The sequence below is a fragment of the Rhineura floridana genome, chromosome 1 (genome assembly GCF_030035675.1).
Source record: "Rhineura floridana isolate rRhiFlo1 chromosome 1, rRhiFlo1.hap2, whole genome shotgun sequence".
In the NCBI taxonomy this organism is placed as follows: domain Eukaryota; kingdom Metazoa; phylum Chordata; class Lepidosauria; order Squamata; family Rhineuridae; genus Rhineura; species Rhineura floridana.
In genome coordinates, this window is record NC_084480.1 from 51,487,815 (window position 1) to 51,510,612 (window position 22,798).

General features: G+C 41.3%; 1 protein-coding gene across 3 annotated transcripts in view; it reads left to right on the plus strand.

Moving 5' to 3' along the window:
* Positions 1–22,798, plus strand: part of RASGRF2 (Ras protein specific guanine nucleotide releasing factor 2) — a 161,107-nt gene that overhangs the window by 41,600 nt on the left and 96,709 nt on the right. For all 3 annotated transcript variants that reach the window (XM_061621701.1, XM_061621714.1, XM_061621709.1), the window contains exons 2-6: positions 11,158–11,264; positions 15,750–15,897; positions 16,392–16,481; positions 19,946–20,199; positions 20,869–20,948. In XM_061621701.1, coding sequence (XP_061477685.1) covers positions 11,158–11,264; positions 15,750–15,897; positions 16,392–16,481; positions 19,946–20,199; positions 20,869–20,948 — 679 coding nt within the window. The remainder of the gene's footprint in view (positions 1–11,157; positions 11,265–15,749; positions 15,898–16,391; positions 16,482–19,945; positions 20,200–20,868; positions 20,949–22,798) is intronic.

Genomic DNA, 22,798 nt, shown 5'->3' on the forward strand with positions numbered 1-22,798 from the left:
AACTATTGAAAAGGTCAGATATACTTTTTTAAAAATCCAGACTTCCAACGCCCAATGGCCTGAATACGCCTGCCTTCCAGGCCCAAAAGTGCTGCTGTAGAGGCCACTCTAATGCGAAAGAGTGGGTTCCAAAGCTTCCAGCTGAGGCACCAGCCATCTCTAAGGCTTTCTTCACCACTGCCCAGAACTGGTAACGAGTCAAAGGTGACTGATCCTTGTGCTGCAATAAAAACCCCGGGTTCCGCCCCAAGGCGAATATAATCAGCCAAGTTGCGAACCGGACAGAATTCAAAAACCTCACATGATGCTAACCAGACCCAAGAGCCTTTGCCCCTCTGATCTGTCTTCGATTTACATAGCCGGACAGACAAACCCCCATCAATAAAGGCAACATCAGAAAAACCCAAGGCTCCGGTGGAACAATCTAACTTGGAAGCAGCAACTAACTTGCTAACCCTGAAGGCCCCCCAAAATGCCAGGGGCATGGCAGCCTTGAATAGTTGACACTCGAAGTTAGAGTCACATAAGACTGCAAGAGCCCTGACGCAGACCAAGAGCAGAGTCGGTGAAATGGGGTAGCGTGCATCAGGCTGTTGAGGTGCCACCCTAGCCCAGCCTTCCAGCATCTTCCTAACTCTAAAATCCCCAGTAGGGTCAGAGAACCCCAATGCGTTGGAGTAAAAGGCCAGACCTGTCAACTTGCCCACTATGGAACCTTTAACTAAACCTTTCGACTTAAGAAAAACTGAAAACTGCAAAACATGGTCAGTCAGGATTGACCAGTCCTCAGCCAAGCCCGCTGATTGGTGAAAAGCTGCAAACTGAGAAAAGGCCCTCCTATAGCTGGACCTGGTGCAGGGAGCCAATGAAGCCTCTATGGCTTGCTGGACCTCGATCTTCCAAGGTGCCACATCCATGGAGGCACCAAGTCTGGTATGGCTCTGGCTAGGGGGGCAAGTGCCTGGAAATGATCTACCTGAAAATGAGAAAGGGAATCTGCAATCTCGTTATTGAGGCCAGGAACATGCCGCGCCAGGAAAAGAATATTATATTTAAGGCATTGTAAAACAAAAACCCGGACCAGCCTCTTGACCCTGGGGGACCTAGATAACAAAGAATTGATAACCCAGACAGTTGCCTGGTTATCACACCAAAACCTAACTGACCTATTGGCCAAAAAATGGGGCCAAATGTGTACTGCAACTATTATGGGATCTAAAAATGTCAGGTCCTTAGTGATGCCACTAGCAACCCAGTCCTCAGGCCAGCACTCCGTACACCAGAATCCTTGGAAATAAATGCCCATGCCCAAGCCACCGGCAGCATCAGAGTGGACCTGCAGCTCAGCCTCTAGAAGTACCTCAGTTCTCCAAAAGGAAATACTATTAAACTGGTCCAGAAACCCTCAGATCCTCCCTCATGCCACCAGATACCCTGATTCTGTGATGAGGAGCCCTAAGACCTTTGGCAGCATCCCACAGGCGCCTGAGAAATGCTCTCCATGTCTTCCATGTGACAATGGAAAAACTCTCAAGAGATGAGCCAGTGCATTTTGTAAAAAAGAAGAACAGAGATATGACTTTACAACAGTACTTCAGCAACTTATTCAGAATGGATGGCAAGAAAATATTTGGGATAGAGGAAATTCCCATCAGACTATATGACTATGGCTATGACAGCAAGATTATTATGGAATACTGATAATGGAAGATTGGATACTGAAATTACTGGACTTAACAGGACTATTGAAGATGGAAGATGAAATTAATAGGGATAATGGAATAATGGCTATTGAAATTATTGGACCTAACAGATTTTGATGAGATGGATTAATCGAAATGTTTATTTGGAGAAAAATTGATAGATATATTTCTTAAAGAATTGAAACCTCTCTTTGACTTTTTGTGGAAAGAATAAAGTAATGTTTATGAGATTTGATGATTAATTAAGATAACTACTGGAGGAAAGTGATTTTATAATATAATTTAAGAGACAGGATTGTTATATATTGTAGACCTATAACTGATTTGATCTGTGACAAATGGGAAGTCAATATTTTTTTTTTGTTTAATCATTTTTGTTTTGTTTTGTTTTTTGTCTTTGAATGTTTTATGATTTTGTTTTGTATGTTTTATGAAAATTTGAATAAAAATTATTGTAAAAAAAAAAAAAGAAATGCTCTCCCGGGAGCTATTGTCTTGTACGCAAAATTTAAATGGCCCACTAGGACCTGAAGCTCCCGAAGAGTAAGTTTCTTGGCTGATATAGCCTGGGTCAGTCTTACCCTCAAATCCTCAAGCTTCTGGTCAGGGAGCCTGGACAATTGAAGTCCAGAATCCAATTCTATGCCCAAAAAGGTTAAGACTGGTGAAGGACCCTCAGTTTTTTCAGAAGCCAGTGGGACACCCAGCTCCTCAGCAATGGACGCAAAAACCTGCATAAGTCGAAGACAATCGTCAGAGCCAGCAGCTCCAGCAAAGAGAAAATCATCCAAATAATGGATGATACTCTCCGAGCCAGTCCTTTGCCTAACCACCCATTCCAGCATGGTGCTAAAAGTTTCAAACGCCGCACATGAGATGGAACATCCCATGGGCAAGGCCCTATCAACAAAAAAACTTGCCCTCAAAAGAAAAACCCAGCAAATCAAAATCATGAGGGTGAACCGGAAGCAGGCGAAAAGCAGACTTTATGTTGCATTTGCCAAGCAGAGCTCCTCGGCCACAGCGCCACACCATAGCAACGGCGCTGTCAAAGGAAACATATGAAACAGAACATAGGTGCTGAGGGATTGCATCATTCACTGAATCCCCGTGAGGATAAGACAAGTGGTGAATGACGTGAAACTCTCCTGAGGCCCGCTTGGGTACCACCCTGAGTGGGGAGATCCTCAAGTTGGGCAAGGGCAAGGAATCGAAACGGCCAGAAACCCTATCCTCCCTAATCTCTTTCTCCAATTTAGCACAGACAATGTCTTGCAAACCAGAGACAGATTTAAGATTCCTGGACATCCGGTGAACCCTAGGGCCAACATAAGGAATACGAAAACCTTCTTCAAAACCTTTGGCTAAATATTCCGCAGTGGCCCTATCTGGATAGTCCTGCAAGACCCGGACCAAATTGGCTACGTTAATGGGACTGCTGGCCTTTAACAGTTGCAGCTGTGGGCGGGGGGTTGACAAAACCACCTCCGTGGCTGGGATGCTGCCCCCTGCTCCCCCCTCTAGCGGCTCTGCTACGTGCACAGTTGATGACGGCATGGCCTGCACCACAGCTGGAACATTCATATCTGAAGCGACATGGCTGCCTCCTGCAGTGACCCTGGGAATTGAAATCCCAGCAGAGCAGGTGGGGTTGAACCACCTGCCCCGCAGCCCCAGAAGAAACCAGGGGAGCAGGAGAGCAGGCCAACAAATGCCCACTATCAGCATGCTCACCAATGGCTTTGCGTGCCAGGGCCAGGCATTGCATCTACAGCTCTTGTTGCGGAATGTCCCAAGGGAGTGCGGAGTTCAAAGCCTCCCTCATCCTAAAATTTTCATCATACCTGAGCCACGCTGGGCCCAGGTACTCTGAAAAGGCCCTGTGGATAATGTCCAGATACTTAACTAGAGCTGGCCCCTTCCACAAGTGGGCCTGCAAAACTATGCCCATGTAGATAGTAAAACCAGATAACCAGTTTCCACAGTTTCTGTCAGCCTGCTTCCGTTTTATTTTTTCTTTGTCCCGGGACTCAGAACTGTCCTTGCCCATGGGTTCCAGTTCCCGAAAGAGGAGGGGGAAAAGGTCAATGTACTCGGCCCTCCAAATCTTTTCTTTGGTAGCTGGGCGCAAATGGTCACCCAAAGGCAGAGCAGTTTCACCATAAGGCAGAGCCCCAGCACCATGAGCTTGAGACAAGGAATAACCCCTGAGGAAATACAGAGATGGCTGAGGTGGTAAGTACCCCATAGGAACCAAAACCAGTAGAGTGGGGGCCACTTCGGCAAACCTGCTGACTAGCTGAAAATGGACTGGTGAGGGAAGGCATGGAATGACTCTGGGGGCCAAAGGCACCTTGAGGCCCAACTGAACCCATCCCCCAAGGTTGAGGCTGGGAAGGACAAACACCCCAGCTACCTGAAGGCGTGTAAGTGCCCCAAGCCACATCCTGACTGTGTGCGTGCAAATCAGGATCAAAAGAGGCACCATACTCACCATAGGACTTTGGTTCAGGCCACTGTCCAGCCTCCCTCTGACTAGCCGTAGAGGTACTAGGGACCTCACCATCCTCGTGGTCTGCCAAGGCTTTAATTCTCTTAGACAGGACCCGGAGAGACTTGCCTTTCTTATCGCCCTTATCTGCAAGATGAAGTGAATCAGACCTTTTACCTTTTGCTAACTTTGCCTTTTTTCGTCTGGATTCCTCCAGAGACTGGACCTTAGCCAGCATAAATGTGATTTGGGCTTCCTCATCACCATCATCAGAAGAGGAAAGAACAGGTACTGAGTGCTTAGGAGGCTGACGCTTAGCCAAGCCTCCCTTCTTTTGCACTGCTTTCTTAGGCCCCATTGGAAAATTGCCAACCAGAGCCAAAGAGATAAGACCAACTGGAAGGAACTCTAACCTCCAGCTAACAAATGCCAATTTATTATTATTATTGTTAATATTATTATTATTATCAACAACAACCACAACAATAATAAACCAAAATGGCCTTAACAAAACTATTGCACACAAACCCCAACAAACCAAGAAAATCAAATATTGTCCCAACTACAACAAAATTAATTAAGATCTAAAGCATGAGCAAAGTCTACTAAAAATAAGTAATTCAAGAGGGAGGGAAAGAACTTTACCCCACCTAAATTAATATTAATACTAATTAAACTTAACTTTATATTTAACTTAATCATTAACTAATATCACTAAATAAAGATAACTACCACCAACCCGAAGAAAAACCACAAACCACCACCCCACACAGAAACCAAAGTAAATCCCAGACCCTGTTGTTGCCAGGTGGCTTTGCGTGCAGCCCCTGGCAGACTAACCATCTGCACCCGGCACCAGGGGTCATGCCCCATTGAGGCTGGGCTCAGTGCAAAAAGCAATCCCCCCCTCCAAAAGCAAAGCTGGGGTAGGGGACCAGGATTGCCGTTCTCTTGTGAACAGCTGCTAGAAACCCAGTTAAGAATAAGTCAAACTGAATGGTGCGGATTCTTTTATTTCTTGTTTTGGTTTAAATTAGCTGTACAAAATTACTAATGGCAAACTTTAAATTAATAAATCTGGAACTTTTCTTCATGGCCTTTATGTAAGATTTTTGTACCTTTTTTGCAAAATGCAGAATTTGTAATTGGACCATGAATAATCTTATGCTCAGCTACCTTGAGGTCAGTGCATTAAAACGTCATCTAAATTTGGATATCTTAATTTTTAGTTTCATAAGGACATAGCTAATTTCACAGAACACAGTTCTTATTATTTCAGTAGTCCAGGTGATATAAATTTTGGCATATCCCAGCACAGTAAGAGATGACACATAGATGTTGGGTATGCTTTAACTTGGATACTTGCACTGAGCAGGGGGTTGGACACGATTCTATTATATGATTCCATGATAGTGCAAATTTATTTTCTTTTGCTTTATGGGGTGGACCTATACCAGCAGGTTCAAATTACAACTTACAGTGGCCTGGTTCACAGAACACAGTAAGCCAAACTATAGCTTACTGTGAGTTCAAGTGTTAGTGCAGTCCCAGTAAGCCATAATTTTGCTTACTCTGTAGGGCAAACGAGATGCAACTGTCTGACAGTGGAACAGACTGCCTCAGAAGATGCCTCCTTCATTAAAGGTTTTCTAATAAGAGACTGGATAATCGTTTATGAATGATGATGAAGTAGTGGTTTTCCTGCATTAGCAGGGGATTGGACTCAATGACCCTGAGGTCCTTTCCAACTCTGATTCTGTGACTTTTTTGGGGAGTTACAAAGTACATGCATTGTATCCCTAACTCAATAAAAAAATAAATCAATAAAAGGCAAGTGATTAGCTTTGCATAAAAACCAAGACATACCACTGATTTCAGTGCATAATTTTCAATATCAAAAGCAAAGCAGATATATTTGTTTTACATCATCAAGGGGTTTGTGTGTGTGTGTGTGTGTGTAACAGGTACAATGGCAGATTACGAAAATTAGGTAAAGATTCAGTATATATTAGAATATAGTAATAGTGAGACAATAGATACTGTTTTTAATTAAAGTACAATTATACATGACAATATTTTTTCATTATGCCTTAGTTTTATCATCATGACTACTCATTATTAAGCCATATTTTTGTTGATCCTGGGTTATCTTTTAGGGTTTTCTGGGGTTTTTATTGTTTACAGCTTATGATTAGCTTGGAGAGAGCTTAATTATGAGTCTGGGTTTGGACAACACCTTGGTGTGAGATAGCAGCAAAAAGGACCGGTGAGGAGTAAGCAGCTGTGTGCTCCTCTCTAGGAGCCCCCATGATTTTGCTTAGCATGACGTGAACAAGGTCTCTATCTGAAGATTCTTATTGGGGAATGGAGAGAAAATGGTGAGAATCTCAAGGGAGAGCGATGTGGTTCTGGCCTCATCCGCTGCCGGCATGCAGCCTCTGAAACATGACCCCTGATGGAATGCTGCCTTCAGTGGGGTAAAAGGTTCTTCACCCCTGATTTGAGATGTAGTTTATTTATTATATTGTCCATTCAGAGAGAAAAACGAATAAAGGATGCACAGTTGACTCATAAGATTCAAGAATAAATTCTTACTAGGTAGGGTAGATAAGTTTGTAATTCATAAAGTACATGGATTTGCCAAAAAGGCAGCAGAACCATGTATTGTTGTGTAGCAGAGACAGACTATTAGTCACAATGGAATTCAATAGCAATATTGGCCATGCTTGCATGTAATAAAAAAACATGGTTTAACTCTGCATCAATAGTTCCCAAACTTTTTTTCTCATGGACCACTTGGAAATTGTTGATGGCCTCGGTGGACCACTTAATGATTTTCTGCGTGTTGTAATAATTTCAATGAACTGTGCTAGAAACTATAGGAATTTTAATTGTAAGTTTGTTGCTTTTATTTATTATGATTTTCATGCCTTAGAATTCAAATTGTAATATAATGAAATATATTATAAGAAATGAAAGAAACAATAAAAATAGAATTAAAATCAATATGACTATTTAATGCAGGCATGGCCGGACCACCTGAATGAAGCTTGCAGACCACTGATGGTCCATGGACCACAGTTTGGGAACCCCTGCGTTACATGAATGAATCTCCAGAAGCCTAAAAAATGCCCCTTCTGAGATAATAACGCTAAACCAAAGTTCTCTGAACGTGAAACAAAACGCTGCAGAAGTTCTCCTACTGGTCATACAAGAGGATGAGAGGGGAGGGAAAGTGTACTAGCCTGATACTTTGCTTGGTTTCATGGAGGCTTGTCCATGCAGTGCTAAACCATGGTATAGCATCACATGCAAACCAAGCCATTCTGTTGTTTTTTAAACTATATATATTTATTGATTTTTGAAAAAAAACCAAGAAATATTACATATCAGCAAAAGGAACACTCTTCCTTCCCTCTGTCCCTCCCCACCCCAGGCTATTCTGTTTTGACATTTTTAATGTTTTTTTCCTCCCCTACTAGATATCTGATTAATATTTTTATAATCTCATATGTTATATGTGCATTCTTTGATATTGTATAACAGTTGCAACCCTTTGAGTAATAAATACATTTATTTATTTCTTTAATGTATATCCTGTCCTTCCTCCCAAAGAGCCCAGTTGAACTTTGATAGTATTTTAATTCTCTCTTTCCCTTTCCCCCTCCTCACACTTCCTTGAGTGGTGAGGATTTCAGATTTGGTTTAGTTTGGTTTGGATGACAGAACATTGGAGACTTATGGTGTCTTTGTAATATTTGTTTTACGTACAAATATACAAGCAGTGCGCTTTGGGAACAAATGGACTCAATTTGACAAGCTACTAAGTCTGCATCGTGTTTTGTAAAGAAGGCAATTGCATCCCAAAGTGTTTTGCCTTTAGTTAACTTTCAGATCTCTCTGTTTCTCTATCCAAAGAACAGATGTTCACTGCCACAACGCCATATCTCTGCATTTTCCGCAAGCAGATGCTTGTTATCTTCCAAAAGCAGGAGAGGGAGAGAGAGGGAGTGTGTGTTTTGGTCATTAGTTCCCATTGAGGGAATATCAGCTTGTCATTCCTGATTGTCTCAAAGCAGACTGTCTCCCAGCAGCTGTAACACCATTATTTGGGGCACATTTTATAGTAGGGGTTGGCATGCACAAGCCATTTGGGGTTCACCTGTTAACATTATAATGACAATTTGCCATTTTTGTTCACTCAGATATGCTAGTTAATCACCCTTTTAGCACAATTTAGGAAATAATAATTTCAGTTAGCTTTAAAAAAAGATTCAGATAATTTACAAGGTTTAATTAGTACATAGTGTCTCTGTTTATTAAAATATAATAATATGAAGGCAGTAACACAAAGGCAGTTGGATATGAGAAGCATATCTATTCTAAGCATAGACCTGCTGCTGCTTGTTCTACTTCTACCAACACCAGCTTGGATGTAACCTCAAAGCTGACAGCCTGTTATAAAATCAAACTTTTTAGGTTAGCAGTTTTTAGATTTTTCTGCAAAATGAACCATACAACAAAAGGAGAGCTGCCATTAAAAATATCTTCCTTTTATGGTTGGTGAGATTCTGGTGAAGTTTGTTTATTAAGTTAGGCTCCTTTTGGGAGGAATGGTAGGATATATATTTAATAATAAATAGAATATTTATTTAATAATGTATAGGTTGCCTTTTGAGGCATAGTACACTCAAGAAAGCTTACACAACATAAAGCAAAATACAGTTTCATATTACTAAAGCAGTAACAATAAAAGAATGGCCAGATAAAATAGACATAATAATATGAACCTCAGCAGAAAAAAAAGCTATTCATTCTAAGATGAAGATGAAAATGGACTGCCTTCAAGTCAGTCCTGACTTATGGCTACCCTATGAATAGGGTTTTCATGGTAAGCAGTATTCAGAGGAGGTTTACCATTGCTTCCATCTGAGGCTAGTCCACAATTGCCAGCTGGGGGGCAACTGGGCTCCTTGGGACAATGCAGATTGCCCGGGGCTGCACAGGTAGCAGGGCACATAACCCCTGAGCCACTCACTGTGGGGGTGATCTTTAGCTGGCCCTTGACACCCAGGAGACACGAGCGGGGATTTGAACTCACAGACCCTCTGTACTCCCAGCCAGGCTCTCCTCCCCAGTGTGCTATACCAGCTGTTTCATTCTAAGCTAGGTTTCTAAAAACAAAAGAAATGTTAAAAGGCCTTATTTAAGATAAGGCAGACCAGAATAAATGGATTTTAAAAAGCCACTTGTTTGCAGCCTTGAGGCTATGTGCACCTCTGTGAAGAAGGAATTCTACAGAATTGGCTCTTCCTCTCAAAACTCAGGCTCAGAATCAAACTTCTGGGGACCATAAATGCTGCCTCAAATATAGAGGCAAGTTTTCCATGCTCCCAAGATTTTCTCTAGCTTGGATCAAAAACCTGTGATCATATTCTGGTTTGATAGCCTACTTATAAACAGAGATGAAGCCATAGTTCCTACTTTGGATATAACAGAAAACTGTGGTTTTAAAAAAAACCCTGAACGTTTTGCATTCTGGTGTGCTAGAGAAATGAGGATGGCGCAAGAAAGCACAATGTTCATTTTATGTGTAATAAAACATGATTAATTAGGCTGAGAACTTTGCATCTTAACTGACCATTATCATTATGTCATCATAGGTCTATTTTTGTCTTCTTAAATTTTATTATATTATTGGTCTGCATTTTGCAAACAAGGTTAAAAATGATATATATAACAACCAAAATCAAACTAGTAGCTGCAGCCAAAGAGTTCATTCAAAACAGTGTATAAAATTTGTTCACACCCTACTTTATGGCCGTTACTATACTCTTAGGGTTGCCTGTCACAATTTTGTAGCACTTGGTAGAAAAAATCAGCAACCAATACATACAATTGGATGAATTCCCCTCAGGGCATAGACTCTAGTTCTTTTGACGCTGTGACTGCAGGTACCTCAAGCCCCCCTTACCAATTGTGTACAGCCATTCTTGCTTAAAGGCCAATGTCTCGCTTTGCCCTGGTCTTAACAAATTAACTGTTTTGTGCAGTAATCTCTTGAAAGCTGAATGTGTCATTTGAACATTGAACAGTGAGAGAAATATATTAAAAGAGTCTAGCCTTCAAGTTGGCAATGGGATTGAAAGTAAAACTGTCAATATCATAATGCCATTATACAAATCTATGGTATGATGTGATTACATTCTGAATCCTCCAAGTTCAGAAAAGAGCAAACAAAATTATCAGGGGGCTGGAGCAATTCCACTATGAGAAAAGGCTAAAACATTTGGGTCTTTTTAGCTAAGCGGAGGGGAAGGCTACACAAGTAAGGGGGGACATGATAGAGGTCATCCATCAGAGTGACCAAGGCCGATTCAGTCCCATAACCAGGCCTGAACCCAGATTCGAATGGGTCAAGATAATGTGTTTCATCCAACCCTCTTGATCGCTTTCCCTACAAAGGGAGTATCTGCGAGGGGGTAGTAGTTGTAACAAACCAATGGGTCCAGGGTGGGCTTTTTCAGGAGTGGTCACATCACTACCTATTTCAGGGTGGCTGCGACCACTCTCTCTCACAAAGATGTGTTGACCAGTTGCTGAGGAACAAGAACAGAAGAGGCCTATTCCCCTCATGTTCTGCTTCTTGGTTCTGGTTGGCCACTGTGAGAAACAGAATGTTGGACTAGGTAGGCTTGTGGTCTGATCCAGCAGGACACTTATGATTTTAACTCGTACTGTTCTAATCCTGAGCCAGAGTTAAATTCCAGTGTGTTGATCATCTGTATTATTTATTTAATAATATAGATTTTAACTCATGCTGTTTAAAACCTGAGCCAGAGTTAAATTGTATGTGTTGGTTGAATGACTGTATTATTTACATAATAACATAAGTAAATGTTTGTAGCTCAGTCATAGTTGTATGTGTTACTACATTCACACATTTTCTTTTACAATTCACAGTACTATTTTACTGTCCTCTTTGGCCATGAAGGACAGAAGCCGCTGGAGCTCCGTTGTGAGGAAGAAGCAGATGGAGAAGAATGGGTAGAGGCTATTCACCAAGCCAGGTATGAAACCAACTCTGACAGTGATTGCCTAACAAACCAGTGTCTACTGGGGAAGAATATCCTTCCTTGCCTCTTGTACCTGTTCTGGCTTCAGACTTCAAGGTTTGCATTCGTGCACCAGCACCATTACCTCTCTCTGTCCTTTCCCTGACACAAAGAGAGAACTACAGTCTAGAGCATTCCAATGTTGTTCTGAGGACCAAACTACACATTACAATAGCTGTGTAGCTGCACATTGAAGTGGAGAGGTTTTTTTACACAAATGGCCAGTGCAGGAAGCCTAAACTGAATAGAGACCCTAGCATGGGGGGGGGGAAGGGAGATTGCCCTCCACCATGGTCTCAATCCAGATTTGCTTTAGAAATAAGCTCCATGGTCCCAATCTGGATCAGGCTTCCACTCTGCTAATTTGTGTAAAAAAGCCCTGCACTTAAAGGCACAGCTACGTAGCTAACAACATGTAGTTTGCCCTTCAGTGGACAGTTTATTCCCACCACCAGTGACCAGGAAGTGTCCAAAACTCTCATCCCTATTATTCTTTTATACTGTAAGTCATTATATGTACAGATAAATCTATACACTTCCATATAGTAACAATTTTCCTTCTGCCACCCCAGTTTGATTCACTACTCTGCTGTTTAGAATAAAACCCTCTAACAACTTTTGGCTTGAGCTGCAGCACCAACAGAGTGCTAAATGTGAGCACCTTCTCCTAATATAATGCATTTTTGTATGTTATTTTCACTAATATATTCATTTTAATGTACACCTCTTACTATATGCATTTTTGTAATCACTGCTTGGTTGGAGAACTGTATTGCAAAATTAGGATAAGTGCAAATTGAGAAGGATGACGGTGTTTCGGGTCTTAGATTGTTTTGGAAAGTGCAAATTTGAGAAATTCAGCTTTAAATGTGAACTGAATTGAATCTCTCTCCCATCCTTAATGGAGGGAACTTTCAGTACCTGTAATGCACTGTGCAGAAGCATTGTTCATTAAACATGTGTGGGATAATTCTTTTAGCACATTCTTGACTGACACCAGATTCAAATTGCTAGTTGAAATTCCTCACTTTGGTCATCATTATACTTCCAGCTAATCAGGTTGTCAGTGAGGAGAATGTCATGTACTCCCTTCAAACAGGAAGACATCAGTGCTGAAAGCATGGACTATAGCCACCTCTTCGACATAGTTCTTGGCAATCAGCTGGTGTAACAACTGGCTCATTTGATGGTGGCCATTTCTTTGAATCCTGTTACGCATCACTGACATACTGTGGTTCACTGTTTAGGTCTGTTTTTTTCATTAACAGACTTACATGGTTACTGATTCCCCTGTCATATTTTCCCTTACCATTCTGGTATTGTTACAACAGTTAGATCATGCAAGAGGTGCAGATGACATGGTTATTTCTCATACCAATGTCTCTGTTTTCTGGGATGTGACATAAAAGCTGTCCTTTACTGTGGGGAAAGGATGTGGACTCTGGGTTAAATCAGGAGATAGTGAGTAGCAAACTGTTTCTGTGAGCATGGAAATATTGATATTATGGATGATAAAATGTGGAGGAACCCTAAGAAATCTCAAGCCATCCTTGCTGTTATCTTTAGGCAGCAGGCAATGAGCTCTTATCAGGTTTAATCTGAATTTATTTTCCAAGCCAGCAAACAAATTTAATGATTATTCCTGGTTTCTCCCTTAGAGTAGTTAGAATACTTTTATATCACAACAAATAGCTTATTCATAGTTTTTAAATTATATGGATAGAATTAGGTTGACATTTTGACTTCCGGGAAGGGTGACTTCACTTGTGCCTGCTTTTCGAGACGAGCTCTCGTCTCAGAAGAAGTTTTTTCAGCGTAAATCAGTCAGAACATTCTTTTTGACTGATGAAGATTTTCTCTCGGGAAGGGAGAAACATAGAGATTAACCATAAAAGCCTGTTTTTGTTTGGGAGGACTGGATCTCATTAATTTATGAGAGAAGGTTCAGCCAGCAATGCCGGAGGACGTCCATCACGCTCTAGCTGAATAAACGACACGTTTATCTTTTCTTTAAAGAAGAACGGACTTAAACAAGCAAGCACCCTTCTTTCTATATTTTTTTTTTATTTGGTTTAAATCATTGCTGCAAAAAGAGATTTGTCAATGTATCAGCTATAAAGATCTTCTGGGTGAGTTAAAATTTTTCTCCTTTATTCACGAAACTGAGGAAAGAAATGGAAAAAGCCTATCTTAGTTTTTATTGCAAAAAGCTGTCCTGGAAGTGCATTTTAAAGATATAAACAGAAGAGGGATTTCTATTTCGAGGAGGGAAAAAAAATAAATAAATTTGATTTATGAACTTTGGAGCATTATATGTTTGGGATTATTTTCTTTTTGGTCTATTTCATTTTGACGAATCTACTTGTTCACGACGCCACTAACTCTTTTGAAGCTGGGAACTAAATTTGTTTTGTATTCCTGAACATAAGAGATAAGGCAGGCTGTACTGTCTACATTGTGACTTCATCGAGCCTGGAATATTAACCCAATTGTGACTGAAATAATTTTTGTTTTTGTGGTTCTAAGAATGGCAATCAGGAAAGGGGCTGAGACCATGGAAGAAATCATGTTTCAGAAAATAATGGATGAGATTGAGATAACGAAACAAACCCTGAGACAGGGTAGACAGAAGATGAAAAATGAATTTAGCAAAATGACGCAGGAGTTTAAAGAAATAGTGGATTCTGTGAGAGAGGCTCTGGAGACTGGAACAAATGTAGAATTGGAAAAAGATCTGGAGTCTATGGATACAAGAAACAAAGCTTACTGCTTGGAACTTAACGTTGTCTCTGAAGAAATTAATGAAGATAATAGAGATAAAGTTATCAATGTCTTGGATAATTTTGGGGACTGGAATGATGTGATGGAGTTTGACATAGAAAAAATCTATGGAATTGGCTACAGATATGGGACAATGGAAAAATTCTTAAGAGATGAGCCAGTGCATTTTGTAAAAAAGAAGAGTAGAGATGTGACTTTACAACAATATCTCAGCAACATATTCAGAATTGATGGCAAGAAAAGATTTGTGATGAGGGAGATTCCCATCAGACTCTTATTATATGACTATGGCTATGACAGCAAGATTAATATGGGATACTGATAATGGAAGAATGGATACTGAAAATACTGGACTGAACAAGACTATTGAAGATGGAAGATGGAATCAATATTGATATTGGAAGAATGGCTATTGAAATCATTGGATCAAACTGGTTTGACGAGATGGATTAATCTATATGTTTATTTGGACTATGGCTATGATAACAAGATTATTATGGGATACTGATAATGGAAGAATGGCTATTGAAATTATTGGACTTAATAGGATTATCGATAATGGAAGAATGGTTACTGAAATTATTGGACTTAACAGGATTATTGAAGATGGAAGATGGAATTAATATTGATAATAGAAAAATGGCTATTGAAATTATTGGACCTAGTGGATTTGAATGAGATGGATTGGTCGACATGTTTATCTGGAGAAAAATTGAAAGATATATCTTTCAAGGAATTGAAATCTCTCTTTGACTTTTTGTGGGAAGAATAAAGTAATGTTTATGAGATTTGATGATTAGTTAAGATAGCTACTGGAGGAAAGTGATTTTATAACATAATTTAGGAGACAGGATTGTTATATATTGTAGACTTATAGCTGATCTGCGATAAATCGGAAGTCAACATTTTATTTTATTGTTTAATAATTTTTGTTTTGTTTTGTTTTTTGTCTTTAAAAATTTGAATAAAAATTAATGAAAAAAAAGAATTAGGTTGACATTTTAAAGACCTCAAATCTTGATTATATATGTTTTTTAAAAATGATTGTTACAAGGAATCCAAAATTAGAATAGTCAATTTAGGATGCAATCCTAAATGCATGGTGGGATGCACTGAGTAGACATGCATAGGGTTGTGCTGTTAATTAGTTCTTTTATATTCCTTTTTCTGTGCTTTTTCTCAGGCAGGCAAAAATGTAAGGAAGTGAGAGAATTTGTTGATTGGAAAACAAGCCATGCAGAAATAGAATGTTTCTGTGTAAAAGGTGATATTGCTCAGTCCTGCAGTGTCTGTGTACACCCTGTCCAGCAGCCAGCCAGAGCTATGATTCCACTGAATGGCTTATATGCTTAAGGGCAACATTCCCACCGAAGAGCAGCCAGAGTCCTCAACAGCAGTCTCTTGCATCCATTCCTACAACAATCATGGTTACGTAATAGTTTAAAAAATGATAAGAACTTTAACGTATTCCTTAGAAACATATCTCAACATTTTACTAGAGTAGGAAAGATGTAATGTATTTTTCTCTTCACTTTAATGTAGTATTTTCAGATGTAGTATTTTCCTCTTTACTTTGAATGTATTACCTACCATGATCACTCAGACTGTTACTGGCATTCTGCTAAATGAAACATCACCCCCCCCCTTTTTTCTTCGTAGCTATTCAGATATTCTGATTGAGCGGGAAGTATTAATGCAGAAATATATACATCTAGTTCAGATTGTAGAGACTGAAAAGATTTCAGCCAATCAGTTACGACATCAGCTTGAAGATCAAGACACGGAAATTGAAAGGCTTAAATCAGAGGTATGTTCCAATACGATGTGCAGGTTACTTTTCATCACTTCATTGCACTGCACTATCATTATGAGCTAATATATATATATTAGGAATGCAATCTAATTCCCTTTTGAGTCAATAGCAAAACTCCCATTAATTATAACTGAACCCTAGGTTAATATTAAGTACCCACAATTGAGTATGTAGACATAGATTTATTTGCCTGATGATTTTCCTGACTTTATCATTATTATTGCATCTTCATTAATGATGCAAAATTCAGCTCAGTAAGTATTCCATTTTAAAACTGTAACAGTATCATCTAATTTTATTTGAGCCTTTATCAGTTCTGGAAGAAGCTTTGCTAAACCAGGGAGATGATTATGACATGCAAGGCTAAGAAGTCTTGAATGACTTGAAATTAACAACTTTGAAGTCTCAAGTTGGATTCTGGAACTGAATATTCTGGGTAGAAAACTTTAACAGTTCTTTCTTTTCTTTTTCTTTCTTTCTTTTGCCAGATTGTAGCTCTTAATAAAACTAAAGAACGAATGCGACCTTATCAAGGTAACCAAGAAGAAGAAGATCCTGACATTAAAAAAATCAAAAAGGTAAATTTTCATATATCCTGTTTAAATGGAGAAGAGATAATAAAACAATTTGCCCATATTTTCCATTGAGTTAGGAAAAATAATGTATTAAGTGTAAAACTGTTACATTCAGCTCAGTATGGGTCCAGTTTTAAAACTAGCAGAATCACCTAATGTCTGACTGAAGTGGCAGAAATTTGTGACTTGGGCTAGATGTGGATAAGGTGCATGTGACTCAAGCTACTGACAAAGCATAATACATTACACCCAGTAGAAAATGACTGTTTTAAAATGGCTTGCTAACCATTGTGCTTTCAAGCCATTTTCAATAAGATTTCTTTGCGGCTGAGGGTTGAAATAATACACAGACAACAGCAAGCTGGGTTGAACAAAGGGCCGCTTTATTTAACTTCAAACAAACCCCTTAAACTAAACCTGCAGAGGAGAAACCTAAGTGCGGGAGCTGTCTATAAGCAAGCAGCTAAAATGCAGCCATAGGGCGACCAGCCCCTGCTGGGGCAAGGGCAAGCCATTCTGCTTACCTCTTACCCTGCCACACCCTGTAGGTGAGCAGGGGAGCCTTCCCACATCCCCCCCCGGGCCCTACAACTCTGGGCAGATGAGATAAGTTGGCCCCAAAAGCAGCCCATATCCTGCCCCTACAGACCTGGCTTGCAGGCCTCCGGAGCCACCAATCACCTCCAAAGGTGCCTAAGGGGACCACCTAGCTGTCCTTACCTATTCCCTTCCCATACCTTGCCGCCACCAAAGGGGGACAAATCTCTGTTTAGTCCCACTTTACCCCACTGCTGAGAACCATGTCTCACTGACATCTCTGCAGGTCAAATAGAAAAATGCTATTACCGGCACCAGTGCGGTAAACTCCATGTGCCCTGTAAAGTTCAACCCTGGAGTGCCGTATATCGGGGTGATGTAAAACCAATCCCCATATGCTAGAAGAGCCAACTGAAGCTGCCAATTGACCTTCTTGTGAACCCTAGATACCCCTCGGGTCACCCAAACACACCAACCCTGCGAGGGAGTATGTTTGACCATATCAAACAATCCTGAGGCCATCGCTGCCTCATAACCTGCAGGTCCTGGCATGCCTGAAAACGGAGGGCCTTGCCCTCAAGTAGCCCAAGGTCATTAGCCCCCAGGTGAATGACCACAACCTGCAGAACCATCCGCACCAAAGCTTGCTGGAATAACATGGGTAGGAGCCCATCCCAGTGCATACTCTGACAACCTAGCCACCGAACATGGCTGATTGTCTGAGGCCCAGCTGTGAACCAACATGACTTTGTGGCCCTACAGCCTGACCAAAAGATCATGCCATGGCTGCAGAGTAGGATGTGCATCCGCTCCATCCCCATCCAGCAACCTGCCAAAAACAAAAACAGTTGGGAACAGTTAGGCTCCTGGACCTCCAGGCTCACCCAAATGTAACACCTGTACACCCCATAATTCTGCTGTCCGATGGCCTGTACCAGCTTTTGCGAAAAACCAAGATACACTGCCATGTAGGCAGCTCCAATTCTGGAAGATTATGTCACAAATTCCACTGGGTCCACTCCCAGGCCTTCCTGTGCTAATTGAGTGAGGACCCCAAACTGAAACTTTGTGAGGGGAGATCCCTCCGCATAAATAACAGATAACCAGACCTGGAGCCCTGAGCATCCAGGAAATGCTGAAATGCCCTCACAGGGCAGATGTCCAGTCTTGGGGAAGGATGGAACGATGGTGTGACCCTTGTGCTGCTGGTCCGCCACAAAACAAACATCAGACCACAGGAGGGTATGTAGAGAAGAGTCCAACTTGGACCCAGCAATTACTTCCCCAATCTGGAAGGCTTCAAAAATTAGTATGAGGGCCACTGCATGAAACCACTGAGCTTCGAAGAGTGATGAGCATAGGGTGCCCACTGACCTAACCATCCTAGTAGCAGGTCGGATGAAAAAGGGGGATGAGGATCAGGAGTAGGTGGGTGTTCTGAAGCCCACCCAGCCAGCACATGATAGACCCTTAAGTCCTCCGAATGGTCCTGAAAGCCCCCTGCCTTGGCCTTAAAGGAAAGCCTCACCAGCTTACCTCATAGTGTCCTGACAGATAGGCTCTTCTTCCTACCTTCCCTGAGGAATTCCAGGAGGCGATTCACCAGAATAGGCCACACATGCCTGTAGCCCCTGCTGGCCCCAAACTCCTGGAGCCCCCTACCTGCTTCCTGATAGCTGGTGAGCATGCTGGGGACAATGGATAGGCTTATGGCCCTGTCTGACTCCGCTCCCCAATCTCCCAATGTGCAGGTGCCCAGCACTGTCGAAACCTCTCCATCTGATTCCATGACAGTGCATCAGCAACACTATTGTCAATTCTCTGTATGTGCCTTGCTCAAATGGCGGTGCATGGCCTACAGCAGCTCCTTGGCATCCAACACTTCATCTTTCATCTGCCACGAGCCAAGAGGAGGCTTAGGGGGTGGTGCAGGCTTAAATAAGCCCCAATGCCCCACCCCCATGCAGACATGCCACGCACGCATGCCATATATGCCGTGCGACTACTTCCCTCCTCCAAAATGGCACCCAGGGCTTCACCTCCTGGCCGCAACTACGCCCCGCCCACCCACCCAGGCTGTGCTCAGGCAAGCGGAGCGGGACTTTCCATAAAATGTTGTTTTGTTTGTTCACTCTATAGTCATGTGTGCACTGCTCTGTAGTTGACCCTCAACTAAGTGGTAGAGCACATGCTTTGCCTCCAAAACAACCCAGGTTCAGTCCCCAGCATCTCCAGGTAGAGCTGGGAAGGACTTCTGTCTGAAAACCTTAAATGTTGCTATCAGTCAGTGTGGGCAATACTGAGTCTGGTGTGATTTGGTGTAAAGTAAGCATGCCTAGCAACAGCACACATCATACTGGGCATAAAGGAGGCCCAGCAGGACCTGCTATCACTGCTTGTGGGCCCACTGCTGCTGTTGATTCTCATTCTACTGCTGACTAGGCACTTGCACACCCATGATGGTGGTGGTGGTGCTCATTGGAACGCAGAGGTCTGTGTGGAAATCAGAGGCTTCATTATGCTGGCCCTGCCTTCAACAGAGGCAAGGCTAGGGTAAGTAACCCAGGAGTTACAGGGAATTTGTGTATGCACAGCCCAGATCTCTGATGAGTATTGCTGCTGGGCTGCTTCCTCCATAGGAGGAGTCTGCTCAAGGCTCTAGCGAGTACTGTTGCTGCCCTCACTACCCACCCACAAGTAAGCTGATGGGGAGTCCTGCTCAAGCCCCAAAAAACCAGACCTGAAGGCAGCTTTCAATGTTCTCTGTTCCAACAGAGGGTGGTTTGACATTTACAAAAGTGTACATATTTACAGGCAAAGTGTACTCCCCTGTCCACAGCAATGTCTGATGATTGCAGAGTTGTCTATTCTGCCTTGCATGCATGCATTTAAAAGGCCATTAAGAATGTGTTCTTTTGTTTAATTATCAGGTTCAGAGTTTTATGCGAGGTTGGCTGTGTAGAAGAAAATGGAAGACAATTGTCCAGGATTATATTTGTTCTCCGCATGCAGAAAGTATGCGAAAGAGGAATCAGATTGTTTTCAACATGGTTGAGGCTGAATCAGAATACGTACATCAACTTTACATCCTTGTGAATTGTTTTTTAAGGCCGTTAAGAATGGCTGCTAGTTCAAAGAAACCACCAATTAATCATGATGATGTCAGTAGCATATTCCTCAACAGGTACCTATTTATTTATTTATTTATTATACTTCTTGACCACCAGCAATACAACAGAATGCAACTACACTGCTATCCAGTACGTGCGTGTCTATTCAGAATTAATTCCACTGACTTCAATGAGATTTACTCTCAGGTAATTGTGTATAGGATGAAACCTAAAAGACCAAACAAGTATTTGAAGTATTTTGTAAATCTTATTCCGTTATGGCTAAATTATGTGGACCCAACTGTGGCAGATCCCTCCTAACTTTCTTCATCATGGAGTATTTCAGTAACCGCCTTACATCACATTTTGCTGTATTTAAACTTTTAGACATCTTTGAAACTGGATGTTCTTTCTATCCCTTTTACATGAGAAGCTGCAAATAGCTTATTACCAGTTCTCAGGTTTGTAGACCTGCCTTCCTGAAGCAACATCTTCAGAAAATAAAATAATAAATCATGCTATACTGTTGAGTTTCAAACGTAAGCTAGTTAATAACGTATTTTTATTTATTTGATGAGACTTTCTAGCCTACTCCATCTCAAATGTTTTGAACAATAGCTATTTATGCAAATATGCATGTGATGTGGCTATGCATAATATTATGTGCTGATAATATTCAAATAATATGTTTTAATGACAGAGTTAAACTTTTACTTATTGTTTCAACTCTTATTTATTTCCAGTGAGACTATAATGTTTCTTCATGAAATATTTCATCAAGGATTAAAAGCAAGAATAGCAAACTGGCCTACTTTAATTTTAGGTAAGTATTGTCTTTTGTACATAAAAATGTAATTATTGTATTACTCTTCACTAGGGCCATCCTAGGGCCATATGGGACTTGTAAGAGTCAGCAAAACTTTGTCAAAGACAAAATAAGGAAAGTTACATGTTTCAGATATGCATACTTCCTATGTCTGGACATATTAGACACCTTTCAATTTAAACTTGGCAAAACCAAGATATTCCTTTGATTCTGGAAAATCTGAAATCCCCTGCATGTTTTGGAATGTAGAATTTCAGCTGATGGATCATGGACCTATGTTTGTATGTCTATGAACTAAAAGTATGATGGTCTGTTCCTGGAAGATGATGGAATAGAATGATTTCCAGATGATGTTGGGTTTTTTTTCTGGTTGATGTGGCTCATGTTCCTGTGAAAACCCTTGTCAGTCTGTGGAATGCAGAGATGACCCAGGCAATTGACATGATCACTACAGATTGCCCTTTCCCACTTAGCTGAGACTGTGGGACTTGTATTGTATCCTAGAACTAAGGGTGATGAAGAAACATTTTTTTCATCACACCCATTGCAGAACTTTATCCTTTGTGGATTATGAAATCTAGGAGCTAAGAGATGGCTGGTTGGGCTACTGAGGTGATTAATGCCTCGTTATGAAAGGAGGTGGTCTCAGATTGCCTGAAAGAGTAGTAAAACTGGTCCTGAAGAAACTGTCCCTAGACCCAGAAGATATAAATAATTAAGGATCTTGATTTTCTAGATCTGTTTCAGTCGAGGTTTAGGCCTGGTTTTGGCACTGAAGCTACCTTTGTTGCCTTGATGATGACATGTGTCAGGAGAGAGATTGGGCGATGTAGTCCTGTTGATTCTTTTTGATCTTTCAGCAGCTTTCAGTATCATTGACCATGGTATCCTTTTGGAACTGCTGTCCAAATTGGGAGTGGGTCGTACTGCTTTGTATTTGTTCTGGTTCTACTTGGAAGGCTGAAGGTGGTGTTTGGAGGATGTTGGTTGGCCCCATGGACCCTCCAGTGTAGGGTTTTGCAGGGTTCTATCTTATTTCCCCAAGCAATTTAACATCTACATGGAACTGCTGAGTAAGGTCATCCAGAGTTTTGGAGTGTTTTGTCATCCGTATGGCTCTCAAGCAAGTGGTGGTAGACTTGCTGAATCAGTGCCTCACCGTGGCAATAGACTGGATAAAGGAAAACAAACTGAAGCTCATTCCAGACATGATAGAGACACTGTTAATAGGCAATTCCTTGACCCAGATAAATAGTGTGCAACCAGTTCTGGATGGGATCACACTTCCCCTGAAGGATCAGGTTTGCAACTTGTGAGTATTGGATGAATTACTGTCACTAGAGCACAAGTGGCCTCTGGGTGGTGGAGTGCTTTCTAAACTTCAGCTGATGACTCGGCTGCAGCCCTAGCCTGTCCATGTTCTGGTAATCTCTTGGTTAGATTAACACAGTGCCTTTGAAGACAGTTCGGAAACTGCAGCTGGTGCAGAATTTAATGGCAAATCTTAATGGGAACCAGATGGTTTGATCATACCACGTCAGTTCTGGCCCAGCTGTATTGGGAAGAACTGTCTTATCATATTATGTTTCATTGTGCAGAGTGGCTGAAAAGTAAAGTTGCCACACACACACCCCAGAAATAACAGAGACGGTGTCATTAACAGCTACATGTCAGGCAGAAGTTCAACCAGCATAACTTTCCTCATCTTTGTACCAAGAAAACTGGTGCCTCTTAAAGTCTGTGTGTCAGTTCCACTGTTGAAAGTATACAACTTCTGTTAGGCAAGAAAAGGTGGCAACCATATGCAGAGGGTTAATGCCATACTTTCTCTTATTGTTAGTGCACAT